The sequence below is a fragment of the Strix aluco genome, chromosome 1, assembly GCF_031877795.1.
Source record: "Strix aluco isolate bStrAlu1 chromosome 1, bStrAlu1.hap1, whole genome shotgun sequence".
In the NCBI taxonomy this organism is placed as follows: domain Eukaryota; kingdom Metazoa; phylum Chordata; class Aves; order Strigiformes; family Strigidae; genus Strix; species Strix aluco.
In genome coordinates, this window is record NC_133931.1 from 145,851,795 (window position 1) to 145,876,509 (window position 24,715).

A 24,715-nucleotide genomic window follows, 5' to 3' on the forward strand; every position below is an offset into this window, starting at 1 on the left:
AGAGCAAGTGGGAATATAACAAATAAAGGAAAAAGACAAATGCATCAAGACATTGATCTAGATGAGGGAAGGTCTGTTGAACGGTTTGGGTTTTTTTTAATACTTGCATGCCTGTAGGGAATCAGTCCCGTTTGCATCCTTCACACACTCACAGGATTATGAAAGGTGACTTATTTTATGTGTTGCAAGTTTCCCTTTATAAGTAGTACTGAAGAAAACAAGGGCTTAAATTATCCTATATTTTTGATTCTTTCTGTACCTCTTTTGGTATGTAGTAGAACTGCATGTCTCAGGAGTGAAATTATGAAATGTATATATTTATTAATGGTCTGAGTTTCAACACTAGCTGTTTACAGTAAGAGTATTTGTTGAGGTGATGAGTCTCTTGATCATTCTTTGCCCTAGTGGGAAAAGTGTGTAAAACCAGCACAACAGCCACTGGGCAGCCTCTCTCACAACTTTCCATCCATGCTGGTTGCAGCTGCTAAGACATTTTTAATGGGTAGATTTTTTTCTTACTTTAAACTCTTCCTCTAATTGGAGCTTGCGTAGCTTAGATCCTGCTTTCCACTTCTCTTTAGAAAGATACCTGAACTCAGTCGCCACTGAGCCAGAGCTGCCTGACTTCTGTAGCCTGTGCAAGGGAGGCATGCCTGCTTGTTGGGGGTCTGCTCTACTTGGAACAGAAAAAAATTGTAAAGATTAAAAGATGCTCAGGAGGGGAATGTGTACTTGGATTTTGCTAGTGGTTAGAGGTAGATCCCTCACAGTAAGGAAGGCTCTAAATAGTGCCTCTCGATATGTGTTTTCCAGTAGGTGAATTGTTCAAGAATGACAATAGAATACAGCTGTCGGCCTTCAAGTTTGAAATAAATGAAGTAGACTTTAGCCTGGTTTTTATTTTGCCCACCATTTCACTTTGCGAATTATGAGTTAATAATAATTTACAAATTTAAAAACCACTAGATACTATCTGTACAACAGCTCTAAGGGAACAGTGTTGCATCAGATCTGGTTTTTGTTAGTAGTGTGTTTAGAGCGTGTGTGTGTGTGTGTGCGCAAACACCCCTTTTGCATTCACTTACTAAAATGCGGTTATATTTCTGAGAAAGTAAAGGGTTATTTTTTCTTTACTTTTCCCCCCGCAAATGTGCAAAAATGGCTATATGGAAAAGAATTATTGTAAGATCAACTCTCCTTTTCTTCAGCATTTAACTTGACTTGCAGAAGTTGACAGAATACACATTTTCCTAAACTCTGAACATTGCATCACCCAGGAGACGCTCACATGGGAATGTCTCTTAAGTGCAGGCAAAACAGACTCCAAGGATAATGCTGACTTGCTACAATTAATCCCAGTGGTATAAAGGGTAAAGCCAAACTTCTTGTCATGACTGAGAGCAAAAGATGTTAGCTGGGATCAGTGCCGCAGTATTGTATATTCTTGTCATCATTTTGTAGCAAAAATGATAATATAAATTCTAGATCTGCCATTATGGAAGACTATATGAGTGTGTGTGTTCTGAACGAATATCTGTGCTGAGGGTTTGAAGTGGGCTAATTCTCTTTTATCAGTCTTGGATGGTCTTTCTGCACCTTCTGCAGTATTATTATGGTAGCAGTAGCTGTTCATTTTAACTGCCAGTGAACTGAGTTAGTACAGCTATGGAGCATACAGATTTTGTGTGTGTGTATGTACATTTGCATGTTTATATGCACATGCATATAGACTCAGATTTTATATATGAAACAATGTGTGTATGATCAGAACTAGATATAACTGTATCTTTATCACCCAAGTTTGTTAAAAGTTGTATGACATTTTTAGAAAACTCAATCTGAATGTCAAGAGACTCAACAAGGACACCTCATTTTGTATTTCACCCACCTGGCTTTATTTTTTTCCATCCAGTCCTTCTGTCAGCAAGTAAGTACTAATCGTGCTCTTGTGCCCTTGGCTACTCATAGCGGACTGGTGGCTTTCCCCCAGTCTTTGCAGAGTTTTGACTTAAAAATTGAACTTTAGCTATGTAAGAACACTTTATTTGTTTCATAAACTTTTTCTTTGTTGAAAATACACCTTTAAAAAAAAATCTGATCCAAATGACGTGTATTGTCAGCAAGTTTCTCTGCTCCAGAAATTTGTTTGCAAGTCCTCAAAGCTGGTCACATATAGCTGATGCCTTTTCATGTGTAACTAATGTATATTAATGATGCTGGTGTAAAGATCAAGGATCCCATGATACCGCAAAATGAAGCATTGCAATGTAAGCATATTTTTTCCTCAAGTACAGTGTCATTTCCATTAAACATAAGAACAAACAGATTATTCAAAATGAGGAGGCTGTGGTCCTCATTTAAGTAGAATAACATAAAAGGACTGTGATCTTGGACTTCTCAGATCCATTGGTTTTGTATTTGTCCTTCTGAATTACAATCTTGTGATTTTCAGTGCTTAGCCTGGGAGAGAGGTTGAGACAAAGTCACGCAAATATCTTTCAAGCATGCTCTATGCATACTTCATAGGTGACTAAGATTTCATACAGAAACTGCCAGAATTCTCAAGTCAATTTTTTCCTGCATTCTGTGGTTTTATTTGGATGATTTGATGCTAGTTTGGATGCAGCTAACTGCAGCAGTGTCTCAGTCATTGGAAGGTGAGGGAAGTTGGAATTGGGCTCGGTAAGCCACAGTGCAGGCTGGCATTGGATCTGAGGGTAGGTAACCTTTGTATTTAGGGATTAGTCCTATAGCTGAGGTAATACAAAAGCTCTGCAGTTTCTCTGATTTGTCCTGCAATAACTAAATCAACCAAGGTTTCCACTGAAATTGTAACATCAATGTCATTAGTCTGTAATCCAGTGAAGTCCCTCTGAAATCTACTTCCACTGCTTTTATAAATTTAATGCCTCTACATAAAGATCCCTATGTTATGAAAGTTCTCTGTTTTATGAAATGTTTTGGTTGAAGTCACGCTTGTGTTTGGTGCAGCTTTCACCTAGATAATGGTAGTTATATACGAATATAGAGGTACGCCCTTCCTGCAAGTGCCTAGAAATGTCATTCCAAAACTGTGGCATTAATCCCTTTTAAGCCATTCATCTGTGACCCTTGATGATAGCACCTGAGAACTTGCTTATGCTTACAAAGTAAGTTGGAACTGTTGACTGTAACTGCTTCTACAGTGAGGTTTAAAATAGCATGCTGAGTATATGTGATATCAGAGGTTTGGGTGTCATTACACGATAGGTTCTCTTCTGCTTTTTTATTGTTCCTCTCCCTCACTAGCATCTCCGGTCATATGTGCTATATTTCATTTGGTTAGAGTTTGTGGTTTGTTTGGTTTTTCTTCTTTGAATTATAGGCATACCAGCATTGAACAGGGGACTGTTTTTTAACACTTGTAGTATTTGTTTTCTCATGTTCTCTCATAAGCCTCTTGCTTAGAGCTCACAAGTTTGAGTTTCTTTGCTTCCTTTACTTGCTCATCTTTCTGTGATTCTCCTAGTAGGCAGGCAAGTTTACTCTGTCTGGAAGAACACAGGATGAAATATTTCAGTCATTTATTTAACTGTTAGCTTCATGCTGCACTGAATACTAGTGTAAAAGAAAATAAATTGGAAACATCTGTTTTCTTTTTCTCATAACAGAAGAACAAAGAGAGATGTTCTATTGAAATAAAAGGTGGCAAATATAAGAGTAATAAAAGGTAGGTATTATATGTGTCTTTCACACATATAATTAGTCTATGGAACTTACTGTCACAGGAAATTATTGAGGCCAAGAATATAACAGAATTTGAAATAGAATTGGGCAGGCATGTGTTTATCATGAATGTTCAAAGTCTGTCTTACTAATTATGCTGATTTTGGAGCAATATTAAACCTATGCTTCTAGTCTTAAGCAAGTTTATCTTGAGATGTTGTATCAAAAGTGTGCTGGGTTTTGTTCCTTCAAATTAAACTTGCCTATAGACTAAAATTTACTTGAATTCTGAGCATTGCATGGAAATCTTTTTGTCCAATCCCAGCTTGTACATATGCAAGTGTTTTTCTCCTTCCCTTCTTCAACATGCACTTTTACGCACCTGTCTTATATCTCATTGGGACTGAATGTCCCCCTCACATATTTTTGTTGTCCCTTTCCATGCCCCTTTTCCACTTCCTTTCCATATCAGCTCATCCCAGGAATGACCATTATGCATCACGTCTGATCAGGTTGCACAGGAATGCCTACAGAAACGACCTACAAAGTGAGCAATAGAATCCGAGGACTTATGAATGATTAATACCTACACAGAGCAAGAGCCACAACGTTGATTAAACTTGAGTATGCTGTGATGAGTGAAATCACTATATTTCTGTAAAGGAAGTGATGATGGTAGCAGGCTCTTTACCCTGTCTTGGCTTTTTAATAAGTGGCACTTCAAGTTATGGAATTAATTCCACAGAGTGGAAAAATATCAGGAGTGAAGTAATAAATATGTTAAAAGGTTTGACTATTGTAGTTGACATTTATGCCTGCAAATCTCAGCAGGCCTTTAAACCACACAGTTCCTACACATTGCGGCCAGGGAGGAGAAATATCTTTTTGATATGCTAAAGCTTTTTTTTTAAAAAAACCCCTAAAAACCAACAAAAAACACCACAAAAAAAACAACAACCAAGCAAACAAAAAAACCACCCAACCAAAAAACAACAAACCCACATCTGTAGTGTCAGAAAGAAAAGAAAAAAACCAGTTGAGCAAAAGCATAGTAGAAACAATAATTAGAAATCACTGGGCATTAGCCAAAATATTCCTGGTCTTCAAATTCTCTTATTGAGAGTTTAGGAAAGGCAACTTGAATAAATCATGTGGCTTTAAAGGAAAGAACCTTAAAATGTCTCCTGTAGAGGAGTTCAGCAGAGCTGTGTGCATTCCTTTGTAAGGTTCTGCTTTTCTTTAATTATCTAAAAACTACAGTCAGATTAATGACAGAAGCAAAGCTTGTTGCTTGCTTCGAAGATGCTCAGCAGCAGCACTGATTGATAACAAACTGTTAGAGTTTATTCTTCCATAAAGAACACAATATTCTGTCTTTTTACATGATGCAGAAGCAACAAGGATGCTTTCAAAAGTGTTCTTTGCTGACAGTAAGTGTGAGAATGAAGAATGCCATAATTACTGACTGGGCTAAGTGTGATGAAGCAAACCCCCATCAAAGTGCTTTTCAGCAATCTGGTTTTTGCAGTCACTGCTGTTTTTTTTTCCAGGTTCCCAAAGAGATTTCTTTGTCCTGTGTTGCATATGAATTTGATGGAAGTTTTGTCATTGACTTCAGTTAGCCCAGACTGATACAGAAGTACTGGCTTCTAGAAAGACGCTTGACAAATGTATTTGCTAACAGGACAGATCTTTAACAACACATGGTCTGCTGCAAACTTCTTACTTTGAAAGTAGGGAAGAAACTTATTCTTTACTGGCCTAGAGCTCATTGAGGGCATGCCTACGGTGGTAAGTCTTCCCATTTTGAAAAAGGAAGGGCAGTAGATTTTTCTGGCATGTGACTGAGAAAAAGGCTTAATATAGGTACATACAAAGTAATGTCTTGTCCATCAACTTTAGTGTAATGGTGTCCTCTTTATCCCAAAAAGAATATTGGAAAAGTAGGTAGATTTTGAAGAGAAGAGGTGGAAATTATTTAAAAAGAAATCAGAGGAGTTCTCGTGTGAAGACACAGGGATTGTTTCCTTCAGCAAATAGACTGAATATTTATTTTCCTTATTTTTATTCTCTAGAGAAAATAGATGGGAAGCTTATTTTCCTCTGTCTTCTAATACAAGAACAAAGGCATATGGAATGAGATTAAAAGATAGAGAAATTTAATTTATTTAATTTTTAGAGAATGAAATTAGACACAGGGATTCCATGCTGTATTACATTGCTGAAACCAGGAATTTAGCAAGCTTCAAAAAGACTCAGACTTCTGTGGAGGGCAAAACCAGACAAAATTACTGCAGCTTATTTGTAATACTGATTTCAGAAGGGAAACACAGATGCCAGTTTTTGAGGCTCAGTCAGTTACTGCTGAGAATGTTGCTAAGGTAGGGGAAAGCAGAGGACCCAGCAGGAGCCTTCCAATGCCCATCTCTGACCCATTTAGCACTGGAAACCAGTGAGAAACAGGGCATTGGAATAGGCGGACTTCAGACCAGATCCAGCCTGGTGATTTCCTGTATTTCTTTTGATAAGCTAGTAGAGGAACAAAGTTCTGTGACAAAATTTGCATTTGACCTGTGATCAAAGTTTTTGCAGTAATACTACTTCTGTTACACTAATGGGTGGACTGAGCTTTATCTTAATGTTGTTTTGTAGGGGAAAACTCTGTTTAGAAAAAATCTTCATAAGTCATGTTATAAAGAAGTTTGTGCATTATGAAACACAAAGTCATTTATCTATATGTATGTGCAACAAAAGCACCTTTACGAGTAATTTCCAAAAATATTTCCCATAATGTTTTTATCAAAATAATATCTCTCTCAGAGAATTGAGTCTTAAAGCTGCAAAGAAGTGCACACATACTTTGGTGTCTTACTCCAGTACTTAATCCTAAGGTTGACTTTACCTGATCAGATTTCAAGCTTGTAGTGTCATTAACTCATGACTTGAAAGTTACTTGTGTGTCATGTAGTTCTACTTATATTTATACAGAATGAATTAAAAAATCATTTTAGTATTGGTTAGTTTGCTGCTCCATTAATGATACTACTGTTGGAATGATTTTCTTGTGTGTGATCTGTTTTACTCTTCCTTGACAGGCACAAACTTGGCAAGAGAGAACTGTTTTCAGTTAGTTTGCCTTAACTGGAAAAAAGAAGTTGTCTCATCATAACTTTAAATTAAATTTGAGTAAAAACCCAGTATAAAATAAAAAATTATTAGAAGTTTGGTTTAATGATGAGAGTGTCCACTGCCTTTGGAATTTGTCTGTTCTTACTGTTTTATTAAGAACACTGTTTGTGTGTACTCTAAGGGTTTTATTTATTGACCTTTCTGAACTGAGATCTTGACATAGAAACTTAAATGAAGAAATATCTCTTTATTATTTTGTCTTGAAAGTTCGGGTGGGATTGCCTAGACTGGCTGAGGAATTTTCTAACATAGTGTAAATGTATTTACATTGTAAATGTATTGCTGTTTGAACATCTTTATTTCACTAAAAGGAATATTTGAAATGCCTTTTAGTGTGAAAATCAAAGTGAATGAAGCTGTAGTGACTGGAGACAAATCATTTTTCTTTGTTCTTACAGTGCTTTTCCCTTCCTTCATACCCCAAATCCCTGTGATTTGTAGCTAATGGTAGATTTATTTTTCTTATGTTGTTATGTATGTAAAATTACATCAAGCATGGGTATTAAGGCTGTCAGTTCTTCCAGGTGTTTTGCCATACTACTGTATGCTATTATGCCAGTTTCATATTTGTGCCTGATTAGAAGTAACATGTTTGGGTTTTTTTCAAAATTTAATACTGTAAAATTAGGCGGAAACTGTACATCTCTGTCTGTATTTCTGTTGCGGTCCATATGGAGATGGTTACAGTATAACAAAAGTAATGCACAACTCTCAAAACATACCCAGGAACTCTCTCCAATCTTGTCACTCTTGTTTTAAGGTGTTACTTGTAACAGTGCTCAGGTTAAAAGGTTAGAAAATGTAAACTGCTCTGTCTAAAACACTTGCATGTGTCTGTGAGGTGTGCTTTCCTCCTTCTGTCTCTATTTATGAAATATAATAGAAAATCTCATGCTAGCACTACTACCAATTACAATGTTAATGCCATCTAATAAAGAAATGTGAGTTTTTTCTAAATGTCACTAAAGATCCTTCTCTGTGAACTTCATGTGTTGCACAGGAAGTTTATGAGGAAAATATGTCTCCTTTTTTTTCTTTTTTTTTTAATGACTAGAAAAGCCTCCAGATCATGGGAACATACCTAAAGTGTTATTTAACATCAGTGTTTTCAGCTAGTTACAATGTAAACTTAGCATTTTTTTTTTCATGATGACAAAAGGTAGAAACTTGGTTTAAACTAAGAATGTCAGTGATCAGCTGAAAGAGCCAAGTTTCCAAGCCGTGTGGGACCAGGAGTGATGTTGAGGAGGATGCCTGGACTTCTTGTGCTCCCTGGCAGTTAGTTCCCTTTTACCTGCCCACTGCAGACCTCTGTCAGCAGAATTTAACTGCCATCCGTGGGTGTTGTCTTTCCATCTTATTAAATTGTTGCTAAGTCTTCTCTCTTTGGTAGAAATCAGGGAGGAGCAGACATCTTTTATGTTGTTGGTTTTTTGTTGGTGTGTGAATGTGGCGTTCTTTTTATAAAAGCTGTAAGTGATGTAATGCCCTAAATTGAAACTCGTATTCCCTGGCACTTCATTGTCTTTAATGTTTTGTTACATTCGGAGATACTTCCAGACAAAAATGTCATGAAGTGAAGGCATTTAGAAGTTTGAAAGTCAATGATGTGTGGTTTGTTTTTTGGTTTGGTTGTGGTGGTTTTGGTTTGGTTTTTTTTTTTTTTTTTTTTGGTTTGAGGGGAAGGTATTTAATGTCAATTGCCAGATAGGGTTCCAGAGAAAAAAAGATAATTTGTGAAGGGCTATATCTGTCCTTAAGGTTAAGGCATGCAGGTTGGCCCCAACACTGTATACCTTATTTAAGAGCACTGCTTAGTCCTCTTGTGGCTCATAATGTGGATTAAATTTAATGTTCCTAATACTTTGGGGAAAAAAAAAAAACAAAACCAACCAAACTTTAGAAGAGCCACCACAAATGCCTATTCAGGCTATCCTTATGCATGTGAATATGCTATCAAGAAATCAAAAGCCTAATTTTGTTTTTAAATCCCTGGAAAGACTTTTTGTTTTTCAAGCTTTTGCCCTTATGTCAGCTTCAGAATAATATTTACATATGTATCTGCTACAATAAATGCCGATTAGCTACTGTGACTGGCTGGTGTTTGCAACTGTTATTAATGAGAACAACTTGCAGTGGTATATAAACAATTTTCAGTGATTGCTATGTAGTTGGCTGGCAGCTGTGCTGTATTAAAGTGTAGGTAATCTTGTTTTACTTAGAAAATAGTAAACTCTCATCTTAGATCTCTCAGATAAAGTTTCTAGTCTGTGCGTGTCAGTTTCAAAACTCAAAGGCAGTTTTTTCAAATTACTTTTCTGCTAGACAACTTTGATAGTAGTTTAGAATTGTGAAAATCAGGAGAGATGCTCTGGGTAGTGCAGCATAATTGAGACTATTTTGTTGTTATTTTGAGAAGAGTAACCAAATTTTGTTTTGGTATTGGGTGGTTTGTGTAATTTTGCTGTTATCACCTGCAGTGAAATACGTTAATCCAAATGCAGTGATCTTGATTTTAGTGAATGGCAAGGAAAGGAAGCTAATGTAAAGAATTTAATGTGGGTAAAGGAGAAGGGGAAGACATCCAGATAAGATTTTTTTTTCCTCTTCTTTCTAGTTTTCATGTATTGTTAAGATACGCCCTGCAAAACATAGTATATTTTGATTACCAACATAATGTTATTGGTATCAGCATTGGTATGCTGATGGGAAGCAATATAATGATTGAAGCCAAGATAATGGGATGACCTGGTTCTCTGGTTAAGTGATGTTGACTCCACCTATCCTTGATCTAATGGGAAAGAGACTCTGTTGGTGTTGATTGGCTGATGGATTTGTTTTAATTTGTAGTGTGTTTTTAGGGTGAGCTGGTTGGTAGGTAGGTAGGTGGTGGGACAGGCGGATCCGTTTTGGAACATGTGGGACATGAGCAGATTTTTTTTTCCTTAGGTTATGTTCTCTTTAAAACTTAAAGTTGCATATAAACTAGCAATCTTAAAATACTGCATCATCTGTTCTGAGTACAGACTTTAAACGAAATTTCTGTAGTTCAGTGCAAGGGAGATGATAGTGTATCTCTACTCTGGCAATGCATTGTCTGCCCTCTTTAAAATAGCCCTTTTCTTCCCCATGGTAGTAAGAAAGCTAGCTCAAGGAGACGGTGGGGTGAAGCCACAAGAACCGTGTCCTTATTAGTTTGAGGAAGTTTGAGAGTCTCGTCTGCTTTCAATTTTCAGCATAGCAGGGGCATCTTGCCAACTGTTACACATCATCTTTAACTTTCTGGGGCCAGTTTTTCCAGGCTGGTTTGTAGCTGCTGTTGCCCTTCCGATCAAAGTTATTTGGCATATGCATTTCTTGATCTGCAGAATTACTAGTTATAATGAAATCAGTAGGGCAAACTGATGATAAAGTCCAAAATAACCAGTCAACTACTTTATCTTGTTGCTGTATAGGTAGACTTATGAAATGGGTGGGATCCTTTTTTTTTTTTTTTTTCCCCCTAAACAAGGCGAGTGGCTTTTGAGGAGACAGAAGCCTCCAGATCATGTGGGTCCAAACTTAGCAGTTTTACAATTGATGTACTACAGAACACCTAAATATTTATGATGTGTGCTGGCTTTTTTTATCTGTTTATTGAGACCACCTTTCATATTCCCACACTGATACAGACAAGATGGAAGATGGGCATGGAGGACAGAAACACAGATGTAGGTCCCAGCTTGATTCTCAAATGGCAGGTTAATTGTGGGGGATTTCTATTTTCCCTAAAGGATAAAGCATGGTATTTAGGAGATAGCCCTCTGATCATTTAATGTAGTACAGTTAGGGCAGTTTATGGGAGGGAAGGGGGCATTATTGAACTGCTTTGTTGTCAGAGGGGGTAGTTTCTTTTCCATGTGTGAAGAACCTGTTATGTCCCAATAAATGCCAGGAGGAAGTAGAGCTTTTGTTTTCTCTTGAGGGGTATGCCACCTTTGAGATTAGTGACACAAGAACTTTCATATTAACAGTAGCGACTCCCTTTTATTGTCTTCAAATTTGATGCTGGGCAACCACTTTAAGAGTCCGTTTGCTTTACAAAAGCATTAAAATTACAGAAACAAGTAGGATTACTAGTTTTATTTTTATACCAACTTCTAAAAACCTATTGGAACGTGAAGAGGCCCCAAACAAGTGGCGTAGTTGCAAAAATGGTGCATTTGTGAAACTGCCTAGTTTTGCTTACCAATTGTAAATTACACATCTGTGCCATAAATACTAAATTTGGAAATGAGGTCTGATGATGTGAAGGAATTTCTGTCCCCCTGTTGGCAGCTAATAGTCCAGTTGACAAATGGCAGGAAGGAAACCGATGTAAAAATAACACAAGGTTAAGCTGGCAGAGCACAGTTTCTACCATCACATCTTCTTGTCATTTTAAATAAGCCCTTGCTAATTGTTAGGCAAGTCAGATTCTCTTCTACTCTTTCCCAATTTGTTTTATTGTTGCTTGTGCAGGGTATTATTTAATGGGAGATGCAAGGTCAAATATAACCAGTACATTTTAATTTATTTAATTTTTGGTCACGGTGTCAAGCTATAACTATGAGGAGAAAACGAAAACAGATGTACATACAGTGAAAATAATTTTATTGACTACTTAGTTTGGCATTTTCTGTATTTGCATATTGTACATACTAAAGCCACAGACTTGCAGAAGCAGCCTCTCTGCAGTCATGTTGGACACTGAAAATGTTCCTATGTGTAGCGGGACAAAATTCCAGTGCTTTGAGGTGGAGAAGGCTAAGAAGAAGCCACTGCAAAGGAAAACGGAAGCCCTTGAGAGCTGAGCAGGCTGGATTTATTTTCAATTTTGGAACCAATGCTAAATGGATTAATTTCTCTTGAACCTTTTTATGAGGACTTGCTCCTAAATTGAAGTGATTATTGTTAAACTAAATAGAGCTGCAGCACACTCCTGAGAATATCATAAGTGTCCTTCTGACCTCCCTGTTAACTGAGATTTTATTTTAAATCTTTGAAGCCTGGTTTAAAAATCAAACTCTGCAGTGAAATTATTGAAGAGGGTTGGCCTTTTCACCAAGTAGTTTAGTAGTAACTTCACAGTAATATTTTGCAGAGACTGAAATATTTCAGGTGAAGGTCCTAAATTTGCAAATACTCCTGGGCATTTCTCTTCCTGTTGTAATTGAAAAGAGTGAGATCTTGGCAATGAGAAGGCTCTTGGCTGTTGTGTGATCTTATTGCCAAGTATTTTTTACATAACCTGGAAAACCTAGTCTTTTCTTTTTTTCTTCCCACAAAGAAATCCCCTGAAACAGTTTTCCTTGAAGTCTCATAAATCCCTGCATAACACCTTATCAGCTCCATTATCAGAGCTATTTAGTTATTTAGTTCCTTTTTTTAACCTCGTAAGAATGTAATTCGCTGCACCATTTATCCTCCAGATTAAGCTTTGTGCAATTTATGTGCAATGTTTCAAACCTTCTCTCCCCAATTTTACATTAGTCTGATACTTAAGGGAAAAGCTTTCCCAGATGCTAAAACAGAAATTTTGTGCATGCTTTTCTCTGTTAGAAATGTGGTGGGATTTGTAAGGTACTTACCCTTGTGCAATAATGTTTTGACTGCCATTTTAAATTTAAGACAGAAAATACAGTACCTTGCATGAGTTACAAGAGAAATAATAATATTTACTGCTTTGTACTTGAAAACCATGCCCTGAACATGCATTAGAAGGAGAACTGAGTTCTGTTTTCATAATTTTATAGTTTGGATTGCTGTAGCAATATAATGTTCCATCTTTGCTCACTTACCTCTCCTTTCCCTCCTTTGCTCCCTTCTTATGTTTTAATTAAAGCCAGCTGCAACTTCTCTTGCTGTCTGTTCCCTCATTGAACTCTAGGCATTTCACCTGGTCAGTCCATCATTCTTAGCTAATGTTAACACAGAGGAGCAGCTTGGCTGTGTATAATGACAGTGGGCAAAAAATACTACTCTGGTTCACATAGTCATGGGGTAATTCAATATGTTTCTACAGTTTCCCAGGAGGTTTTGGTGTGATTTTTTTTTTTTTCCCTTTCTTTTCCATTCAGTTACATTCTGACTAAAAATAGGAGGCAAAAATTTATATCCCACTTTTACTTACTGAAAAATGGCAATTAAATGGATGGCCCAGGGTATCCTTTTAACTAGTCTTGTCTGGCTGAATTTCTTCCTAATAACTGTGTAATGTTTTAATGCTTATTTTATAATCGAAAAACCTATGTAAGTTGTGTATACGAGTCTTTGTATTGTGTTGTAGCATGCTTAGCATAGTGGGGTCCTGTCTGTGAATGGAGTGTCTCCATGCTATAATAATAAAAATAATAATACATTTTGGTAGCTAATGCATGTCCAGAAGGTGACAATTTATTTCTAAAATTAGAGCTATGCATTAATATGAAATTTTTGAAGGCACATTGTGGCCAAAGGATTAGTTGCTTGGTTGGTTGATTTTTAACTCTGTCCCTTGACATTCCCATTTTTAACACAGCTTGCTTAAAGGTCTGTAGAGCAAAATTTCTTCGAATGAGGGATTTTGTAAGTGTGTGTTTTTCAATGGCTAAGCTAGATGAGCTGTCCTGCTTCTTTGTAGGCTTTGCACCTGCCTCCCCAAGTGATCTAGGACTTTTGGGGTACCTTTGCAATCTCTGCACCAGATTCAGCCTAACAATGTAGGTGAGCAAGCTCAGTGTGGAACCACTTGGTGGACTACCAGAAGAGAAAGGATATGTACCCTGTGGTCAGGAATGGGGTGGATTAAGAGGGAAAACCAAGGTGCACCAGAACTTCATGTGAGAATGATATGCTGCCTCCCTGACAGTCAAAATTTCTAATGCATTTTGGGCTTGCATCTTTAAAAAAAAAAAAAGGGGGGGGGGGCGGAGGGGGGCGGGGAAGAATGGGGAAAAAAAAGGCCTTCTAACAATCAACTGTTTCCTAAAGCTGCCTAGTAAGGTGATGTGTACATGACCAAGATGCAATTCCATGTTCAGTCATTCATTGTTTCCTACTACAAAATAAAACAACAGCAGCAACAAAAAATGATGTTGCTATCAGTTTGTAATGGTGCAGCTTTACACTGGAGATCATTAGATTCTCTGCCACTTTGGAATTCCCATGTGCCGTAAGTATGTCGTTTGCTTTCTGATTCAAGCTATGTCCCTTGGAAAAGGTCATGTCTGCAGTGTTTTTGGAAATTATATTTATTTTCCACAAGTGTGCAACTTCAAAACAGCTTAGGTACTTACATCAGACTCTTTCTGTTCAGGGCAAAATAGTCTCAAAAATAGAATCTAGGGGTATGGAGTAGTTGGGGTATGAGTTCGTGATTTTTTTACTTGCAGTTTTAACTGAAACATTGTAGTTTTTCTTTAGCTGTTATTTATTTCAACATACATGAAATTGCCCTTCTCACCACCCTGATGGATAGCTGTCTAGCATTTTTAAACTACTCTGCTAAATTAATTAGATTTTAAAAGGAATATATGCCTCTTTGGTATAGCAGGGTATTAACCTAGTGTCTGTAGCATCAACTAATTTTTGGTTCATTTATCACTGCAGTGACCTTCTATTGCATACTTTCCGTATCTCAAAGAAGAGGAACAGAAGTATTCACTGGGCTATATTTTCACTAGAGGAAAAGCTTATGTTATCATTTGGTCAACTCCTAGAAAGGACTAGGTAGTTTCCAAATGTCCTAGCAAGTTGACATAAACAGCGGGCTCTTTCTGAGTCAATCTCCTGGAAAGTACCAGCAGTGTGTTCCCAGGGATTTTCAGACATTAGCTACATGTGGTGAACACCAAAAAATCCTGCTCTCCCTCCATGGTGCAGGCATACATTGAGTGATTTCCCCAGGGATGACCAGGCAGAGGAGGGAGCTGAGTTTGTGCACCAAAAATATCAGAGTAGTGTCATGTAATGTATGCCCGAGGTGGAGGTTGTGTCTGGCTGGCTTAACATGAAAAAGCCACAGGCTGGCTGTTCATGCAGACTATCTGTCATTTCAGTCTTTTCAGTACATGAAAAGGTGTGTGTGTCTTCTCTGTGAACACTTAATCTCTAAGACAGACCTGTTTACAATTGCTTAGTACTACAAGACATTTGAGCATGAAGCTGATTTACCAAGGCATTGTTCTCCTCCCCAGCCTCTGCTGCAGGTGTTTCTAATTTACCTGTTTGGTTTTTAAATTGAGAAAGAACATGACATCTGCCAGCAAAGGGAGGCAGAGCAAGATGAGGTTCTTCCAAAGCGACACAAGGCTGGTTGGGACTTGGCATAGGCAGAACTTTGAGCTTGGTCTCACCTGTACCGAGACTTTCTCTCTGCCTTGCCTTTACCAGCTGCTTCTTTCTTTGCTGCTGCTTCTAGACTTGGACAGGTAGAGAGTCCTTAAACAAAAACTGCCTTGGCACTGGGCATCCACCCAGAGGATAAGATAGCAGCAACTTAGGATTGATCAGAAACAGTTGTTACAGTGGGTGCAACACATCTTCACTGAGTATATCACTTTTTCCAGGGAAGAGAGCTCTTGTTTGCACTGCTATGTAACACATGCTGCCTGGTATGATAATGATGGGTTGGGATTTTTTTAGTTTTCTTTCAGATGTTGTCTTTTGCTCTGCATTACCAGTCTTTGTCTCATTTCTTTCTTTGAAGTGAAGAGGTTATAGTCTATTGAGTTCAATACAGAAAGTTGTTGCTCTCATACTCTTGTCTTGCAGTGAAAACAATTTCTACTTAATTGGTAAAAATTGTCTTTCCAGTGGTCATATGTTGGACAGCTTCAGAATGTTGCGTTAGTAGATCTAGACACTTAATTTGAGCAGTGATGATGCACATCAGGCAAGGTGGCAGCTGTGCCAGTGAGCCCTGTATCTATGCATCAGTGAATTTCTTTTTGAAGGCGATAATTGCAAGGGTTTTAAACAAAGAATGTAATCTTTAACCTTTGGCAGTTTGGTTTTTTTTTATCTCCACCAAAATTTATTGCTGCTGCACTTATGCTGTGTTCCAGTATCGTCACCTTTCTATCAAGCACTAGGTCGTCTTGAGCTGCTTGATATTACCTAATCCTAATTGAAATCCAAGTAATATTGCACTCTGAAGCTGACTTGCATCCTCCTCTTTCAGTCTTTCATTTATAAGAAATCAATGTTAATATGTAAAAATTAGACTTCTACAGCTATTTCGCTCTGTTAATTGAATTATGAAAACCTTAAAAGCTAAGCGTTAGTACATCACTGTTAAAGCCTACTCATGTCTTACAAAGATGTTGCACTCTTTTAATACAGAGGTCTAGCAATATATTACTTGCATACAGCAATAGCTCTAATTGGAAACCTAATAGGATACAAGAGATTTCTAAGACTATTACAAATAATAATATATTATTTTTTAAGTTTGTGGGATTTTTTTATTGACAGTCCTTTGGGTTGAAGCTGGAAGTAAAATGCAAAATGTTGTAATATTTCTCGCTGGTTCAGAGGGCTGTATTCAGCGCTAATCGCACATCACATTTCTCGAGTGCTGAAGTGCTCCCAGTGGGCAGTTCTCATGATATAAATTCCAACAGTAAATCGGTGCTAACAAAGCTCAAGTACCTGTTCCGTTCAGTAGCTCCATCTTTAGGGGAGGGAGGGGAGGATGATCGCCAGTGCAACTTGCAGTAATGACAGTGTGTCAGTGGGTTGCTAATATGTACATAAAGAGGTGATTCCTTGGAGTGGTAGCTAAGGGTGCCCCAGAGAGTCCTTTTCAGTAAGTTTGCACAGTTAAGCTGGTGTCTTTCAAGAGGTAGAGCTTCCTGTCGAAATACAGCGCTCTTCCAGTCTAATGCACAAGTGGTAGCTGGAGAGTACTGAATGCCCAAATATATAGACCTGCATAGGACAGGGACAAGTCATTAACGTAGAGCAGGATGCCAGGAGTGTTCAGGGTGGAATGGCTTTTACTTTAATTTAGTACCGATCTTGAGCAGCGCAGGGCTTTGTGTTCTGAGGAGAGAAATCTTCCCCTAGGGACTGGTGTGTCACTTTGCAGAGAACCTGTCTCCCTTTACTGCTTTCTTACACGCTTTCCTTCCCCTGGAAGCATGCTTTTAGTCATAGCTTCGCTATTGTTGAACTATTTAGCACCAACATATTGTGAACTTTTATTTTTAGTTTAATCTGAAAATAAAATTTTAGGTTTGATAACAGAACTAACTCCCTTTCTCTCCCCTGATTTCCCCTGCTGTCAAGAACATGTTCACCAGTACTGCAAAGAGCAGGGGGAAAAAAAGCATGTCTCTAATCACTGTTGTTACATTGAGAGTTTGTTTTTGTAATTGTATTTCTATTTGTAACACTGTTACTAACACCTAGCAATTACTTTGGTTCCATTCACGTTAATCAAATACATAGTCATGTATATATTGAATTTATTGGATTGCCTTCCCCCTCATGCTCCATAATTGTTATAATATGAAAAGACCCTTTTTTTATCCTTCTGTCTTACATTAGCCTTGTTAAAAGAACAGGGAAAGAAGAGCAAGGCTGTTTTTCGTTGTATTAGGGATGTTAAAATCCATCCCCTTACAGAACAAGGGGAGAAGAGATTTCTGAAGTCATAGCACATCCATGATAGAAAAAGCTGTGTCAGCACCTCCCTTTATGCAAAGGGAGTTTTCAGCTCTGGCATTTTACAGATAAAATACTACCATAGCAGCACAGAAAGAAAGGGGTAGCAATGGAGTCCTAAACCACTAATGGCTTTATAGGTTGAGCTGTACTTAGAAATACTCAGTGACATATGGCACGCTACAGAATACAAGTGTCTGAGGATCTCAGTAAAACTAATTTTCAACAAACAGACATTTGTGTTCTGCAACACCTTTAGTTTGTGCTGCTCTTGGTGAGCTGCTAGCAGGTTAGGGAGAATCTAGAATTAGACAAAGCTGATTTGAGAAAATGCTGTTTTAATTTGACACAGTGATTTTAATTCCCCTTACAAAAGCAGTTCCACAATACAGACAATATCAATGGGATGAGTTAATGTGGCCTCATTTTAGAAATCAGTGTAGCAAAATGATAAAAGTGTAGAAAATTTTGACATTTAAGACTATCGTCATGTATTTGGCTTCCTTCAGTTATACCACGAGCCTTGGGTTTAGCGATAATACAGGAATATATTTTAATTTTAAAGAACACACAAGATTAATAAAATCAACATAAGTCCTTAATTTATTTAGTACGGTCTTTGATGTGGTACAGTTTTATTAAGGCTGATCTGAAAGAGCCATTTCTGAAATACAGTAGGAAATTGTTCTTTGAAATTTAACTTTTCTGTTGTGTTGAGATTATGTAGCATGCTTAGAAGTAGTTCTGGGCAACACTGCTCTTATAAATCTCAGGAGAGAGAAGCTGAAAACCGTACCCCACCTCTGGTTTCTCAGCTTTGCTAAGCAGTCTGGAACACTGGTAAGATCTGGAAGACCAGGTAAGGTCTCTTGAGATTTTGGAAGCGTTCAATCTAATTTTAATCCCTGTCTTTACTTCAGGTGGTATATGTAGCGTAACACTGAAAGCTTTCTTCCATATCATACTTGAAGAATGTAAGAGGTCACATTTATTTGAACTGTGGTAATATTCCTAAACAATTTGGTTTTTTTATCTTTTAGTGCTGGCCCCAAAGGTGATAACATCTACGAATGGAGATCAACCATTTTAGGACCTCCAGGTTCAGTCTATGAGGGAGGTGTTTTCTTCCTTGACATCACATTTACACCAGAATATCCTTTCAAGCCTCCAAAGGTAAGAGACTTGTAGCTGACATCTTAAGTCATGAACCCTCAACAGGCCATGGAGTAGCAAGCAGTGTTAATGGAATGCAGCCCATTTGAAAGCCACTCTCTTTAAGAACAAGCTTCAGCTCATTTCAGACATTACATTGGTTTCTATTAGCTGATGTTAACAGCTTTTCCAGTCATCTTGTTTTCTTTTTCCCTGCTTCTGTTTATAAGAGGTCCTAAGTAATTAGTGCAAGCATCGGGACAGGACTGAGAAACTGAAAAGTAATTAAGCTTGGGGAGAGGAGAAAGCATACAAATACTTGTTTCTCAAACCATGGTTACAAGAAGCATAACAGTTATGTGTGTTTTGGCCACTAAAGTAGTATTTGATTTTTCAGTTTTGTCGGGTACTTGTGTTGTTCACCTGCTTGTACAGTAATAAACTTTTTCTGTAGGTGTGCTTTGTTTGTGAAGCTCTAATATTCCAGTCTTGTGTTCCAATGCTACAAGGCAAATACCATTGCAAGTGAATGTTACCTTGTAGTTCACATACATGGCCAGAGGAAGAGTGTTGGGTTACAGGAAGAGGTGGCCGTGTATACGCTTTATGTTCGCCTTGTATCTGAAATAATTTATGTGCATGTTTAACTTACTATTTAAAAGTCATTGCATTAATGAGATAAATATAAATGCCAGTGACTGCCCCATCTTCAGACTTTGGTCTAGTTTGCAGTAGAAAGGACTTTTTGTAGTTCAGGCCATCAGTCCATCTCAGCGAGACAATGCTAATTGGTCATACCAGACAAATTAATACAAGCTTCCCGAATTAAGGAAACTGTTCTTGCTAGTGTAACTGCAGGGTTTCTGGTAGTATCAACAGGGCTTTAAACTCTACCCCTCTGCAGGGTTTCTGGTAGTATCAACAGGGCCTTAAACTCTACCCCTTAGCTGGGGTTCCGATTCACAAGCAGCATGGTCTACCTTGGGACATCTCTAATGATTTCCTGCTGACATCCGTCCATCCTTCTTTGGAGGTTCTCTGACAGCATAGATGATTCTCTTGTGTCTTGTGTTAGAGTTTAATTCAGTTCAGAATAGTTTTTCATCATTTTGGTTTAATTAGTTTGCATTGGATAATTTATTGTCTAACTGACTATATGAAATATCTTATGTCATGAGCCCAGTAAGTATTTAAAGAGGGAGCTTTTACCTTCCCATATATGCTTCACTACACCTTTGCTTTCTATGCTACAGGTCAGAAGTATTTATCATCCCAGGCTTATCCAGCCTGGTGCCTTACAAGACCATATTATAACTACCAGTGGTATTGAGACAGCCCTAGTTCCCTGATGCAGAACCAAAGATGGTTTTGTGATTCCAGCTCAGCCCTGCTTTCTGCTCTGCACTTCTGACAGGGATCTCTCTGCCTTTATCTTTCCATCTAAACCCTCACCCAGATGAAAAGAAGGGTGGGATTATTTAAAAAAAAAAAAAAAAAACAAAAAAACAAAAAACAGGGACCACTTAGTGAGTCCTTAAAAGACTAATTTAGTGGAGATTCACTGTATGTAGCAGAGGTGCATCTAAATGGAGTCTTTTATCTATCAGGGTCTAAGTTGGTTTACAAATCACATGTGTATGGAAATAAAATATATGTAGCTTCAGTCACAGTGAGATGAAATGTAGGAGAAAGCACAGCAGTGCTGTAATAGAATGTACTTGTACTCCTTAGATACTTCAGGTTTAAACGAAGAACCTTTCTTTTGCTGAGAACCAAACTCTTAGAGCAGCTCTTGTGTTAACACCAACACTAGTGTTAATTAATGATAATGTGGAAAATATAATTACCGTATTGCTCCTGCTTTATTTCCATTAATTTGTTGATTTCAGATTGCCCAACTGCTTGCTGTGACTGATAAATATTGTTTGTGGGTCATCTGGAAGTTATAGGACTAATGTAATTACCATAGCCTTTCTATATTTGTCTTTTAGGGCAAGAAATAAAGAAACTGCTAGTTGAAAAAACCCCCAGTTTATCATTTTGATGATAAGCACTAGTAGAGCAGTAGAGTGGTTGAAGGTTATTTCAAAAGCCTTGACCTCTGAAAAGATTAAGCTCTCTAGAGTGAAAGGACTAGTTTCCCTTGAATCTTCCTCAGTAAGCCTTGCAAGACCAGTGGAAGAAAACCTCTATGCCTCTTTTGAGTCCTCAGTAGTTCTTAACAAGGACAGTCCCTGCTGTGGGCTGCCCTGTGGTGAAGTGCCTATAGTAGAACACATTTCGTAACCTGAAGATGAAATGTCATTACAGGATTTACCTTCTTAAATAAAGTGAGTTGAAACTGGTCATCCTAGCAAGCTTCCAAGCCCTAGGCATATGCATGAGAGGTGTTGAGGCATAGCCACTGCTGACAAATGCTGTGGTTGATGAGCATCCTAAAGATATGTGATGAAGGATATACAGGTGCAGCCTTTGAGGACTGGGTCTAACTCCAGATGAGGGTTCGATTCAGTATGTTGGAGCAAACCTTTGCGGGGAGGATGTTCCTATAGGAGCGACAGAGGACTGTGCTTGAAGTGATGTTAACAGATTCCTGGAAGGATATAAAGAGGCACTATACTACTGTACTTGAGTCTGGAAAAATTAAAGGTCTTAAAATTTGACTTGGAAATGCGTTGCACAGTGCAAGGAACTTCAGTGAGAGAAATCTGATACAGGGACAGATACTCTCTCTCCTGTCCTAAATATGTAGAATCGAGTTCTTTTGCATTTATTGAGCATTCTATACAACACTTTGAAAATGTTAGTGTTAATCTGTTCTCTGCATTTATGTTTTCTCATTTTGTGTGGTATTCTGGTTTTGCCTTTGTTTCAGATAGCAGTTGAGTCAGGCACGTGCTGGGTGGGCCTGGATTCAGGAGAATCCAGTAAACAAGTATAATTAGAATTTAAGAGTTCAGTGCTTAGTCCTCAAGATGATTGCTATTCTTTTGTACTATTGCAGTGGACGTTTTCCCAAGAGTTATATTATAGTTGGGTTAGATTTCATTTATTGAGGTGAAAACAGTAGCTTGTGTTGACCTGGTGCGTGCTTTGATCATTTGTATTAATAACCTCTAACCACTTCCTTCCCCCTACTCCCATTTTGCTGCTTATATAAATTAACCTCTGCTATCACTTCAGGGTAAGGTTGAGATTAGCTGCTTTTATGTCTTTTCAAAAGCTCTGTGTAGTTACTGCGTTAATGTAATCTCAGGTGGGACATTTCCAAAGGATTGTTCAGTTACACTATATTTTTCTGCTATTCCACATGCTGTTCTCTTGACCCTGAATACATTGTACTACCTTTCAGGTAATTCGGTTTCTCTTGGTTTTGGTCTGAATGTGCTAGGTTTATGGGATTTTTGATAAAAAACACATTATTTATTCCCTTTTTAAGGTGTAATGAATGTTTACTTAAAATGTTTTTGTTTGTTTTTAAGTGGGCCTTCAATTCTTCTCCCTCTCCTAGCTTCATTTGGGTTCCCAGCACAACTGGCTTTTGTACCATCAGCAAAAACTATAAATGACAAACAGCTGGACTACATGTGTCTAACACCATTCCAGTTCTGACTTGCTGCTTAAGTGAAAACAAATTTAGATTTTTCCCACAGTGCTTTGGTTAGGTAGATCTCCTCTAACTGGAGAAAACTGCTTTTGGTGCCATGGATATGACCCTTAAGGATTGAATCTTAAGGTTTCTTAAGGAAACAGGCTGTTCTGCAGATACAGAGGAGTTTTCCTTCTCTCTCCCCCCCCCCAAAAAATAATTAAAAAGTAAGCTATTTTTAAAGGCAAACAGGATTCATGCTTTTTTATCAGTTATTAGTCAACTGGACTGAGAGACTGCCTGCAATGTATTTAGCTTTTGTGCTCAGAATCACGATTAACAACTTTCCCTTTACAAATTAGAACTCTTGACCTCTCTGTTAATTTGGTCCTTATTGTATCAACTTGGAAATACTCCACGCTTCCCCTTCTGGAAGTGTTTAATCTGTTAAAATTATTACTTCACCTACATTTAGAAGTCACTTGGAAGGAGACCAAAGCTGCAGGTGAAATGGAGAAATACTGAGCAAGCAGTGGGGCTAGGCTGATGGCTGCTTGGGAACCCGAGGCAGAGCCATTGCCAGCAACTGCAAATGCCACAAACTTCTGTTTTGCCCTAAACAGTATGGGCTGGGGCAGGTACTGCGGAGTCAGATCCGCCCTCTGCTCAAGCTGATGTACGTGGGCTTCCACATGAGTGTAGGGAATCGTTGCTGCTTTTCCTCTGAGGATTAGATGATCTGAGAAACAAAGGTGATTTTGGTTTCTTACCAGATACCTTTAAATTCCCTAGACAGAAAGCAGCAGGGGTTCTTGGTTTTGGAGTTGCAGCTTGTTGCAGAAGGTGTGGAAGGGGGACACATGGGTCTCTTGCAGGCGTTTTGCCATTCCCACCCATAATGTGCAAAAGTGTAAAGATTTGGAGTTTTTTGTGTTTGTTTTCTTACTGTTTTAGTCTAAAATCCAAGCAGTTTACAAGGAACAAAGCAGAAAGTCTCCTCAAGCATGCAGTGTGGGTGTCTCCTGTGTGACAAGTAACTGCTTTTTGTGAGTCCGAAAATAGCCTGTGCGCTCTTGTGCATCAGGAGTGTTCTTGGGGACACTGCCTGGATGCATAGTATGGGGACACGCCAGGCACTGGGGTTCTGTAGCTGTGTCACCCACCCGAGCCTGCGAGAGGGAGGGTCACAGGCAAAATCTTTTGCATCAGAAAGACAGTAGAAAAAATGAGGGTTGGCTGGCAAGTTTTATGTGTGGGCTGGTCTCATCTCGAGAGAAAGCACTAGTGTGTTCTTGTCATACTGCACGCTTACCGAGTGTGTTTCGCAAATACCCCTCTGACCTATAAACAGATAATAAAATTTGTGGGTGTGGAGAGCTGACAAATTCTGAGGATTTAGGGCATGAACCCGCCAACCTTTATTCACACAGATAATCCTAATCCATAGGAGTTCCACCAAATTTGTTGTCACTGTTCATCCAGAGAGTCAGAGTAAGGCCTTTCTGCAGGTCACATTGTATTCTGAAAACGGCTCGTGGTGCTTTTGTTTCCCTTTTGGATAACTTCTGTGGCAAGCTGCCCGGCTTATTCGCATCTCCCAGATTTGAAAATAAAAAAATCTGACCAACATCCCCAATTGCTGAGCTCTTAGAAGTGATGGGAGCCATGATTCTGAGTGCCCTGGCCTGTCTGGGGGATTTTGTAAGTCCTTGGGAGCTCAGCGGGAGAAAAATGCTGGTGTTAAAGCCCCAGTCGCCTTTGCTGCTGTGAGGAGAAAGACAAAAGGTAATTAAAAAAAATTAAAACCCCCGCAACCAGTGTTTCACAGTAGGCACCTGATGTTGGAAAGTTGGCCGTTGTTTGTCAGCGAGGTGGTGAATGTGTTGTCAGTCGTGAGCCGTGCCGAGGCCACTGGGATTCACCCCAGGGCTCCCATAAGTCACCCACAGCCCTGCATTTCGGTTCCCTTCGGATGGGAAATGTGTGCTGTCACCCGTCACAGCGTGTTCGATGCTGCTCGGGTGTACCACAAACCGTACTGCCAGCCACGCGCTCCCGAGGCTTTATTTTAAATCAGGCTGGGTTTTATTTGCCTCTGGCCTCAGAGGGGCGCTCGGGCTGTATCTTTTATTTCACCCTGGACGTACCGGTGGGAAATGCCCGTTTAGTGCAAGGCGGCTGCGGTCGGCCGAGGTGGGGCCGCGGGGACCCCCTGGGCGGCCCGGCCCCGGGGGGCGGCTGCGCTCTCGCCAACGGCCGCGAGAGGGCGGCGGCGGCCCGGGGAGCCCGGCCCGGCCCGGCCCGGCCCGGCCCCGGGGCGGGAGCTGGCCCGCCGGCCCCGCCGGCCCCGGGCGGTCAGCCCGCCTCGGCCCGGGCCGAAAGGCCGGCCTCCGTGCCCTCTTCTCCGCCAGC

The 24,715-nt window shown here is 39.1% G+C and overlaps 1 protein-coding gene across 6 annotated transcripts in view; it reads left to right on the forward strand.

The window, feature by feature from the left end:
• LOC141929380 (ubiquitin-conjugating enzyme E2 E1) overlaps positions 1–24,715 on the forward strand; it is a 45,606-nt gene that overhangs the window by 18,712 nt on the left and 2,179 nt on the right. For all 6 annotated transcript variants that reach the window (XM_074838777.1, XM_074838733.1, XM_074838741.1 and 3 more), the window contains one exon: positions 18,603–18,735. In XM_074838777.1, the coding sequence (XP_074694878.1) occupies positions 18,603–18,735 (133 nt within the window). The remainder of the gene's footprint in view (positions 1–18,602; positions 18,736–24,715) is intronic.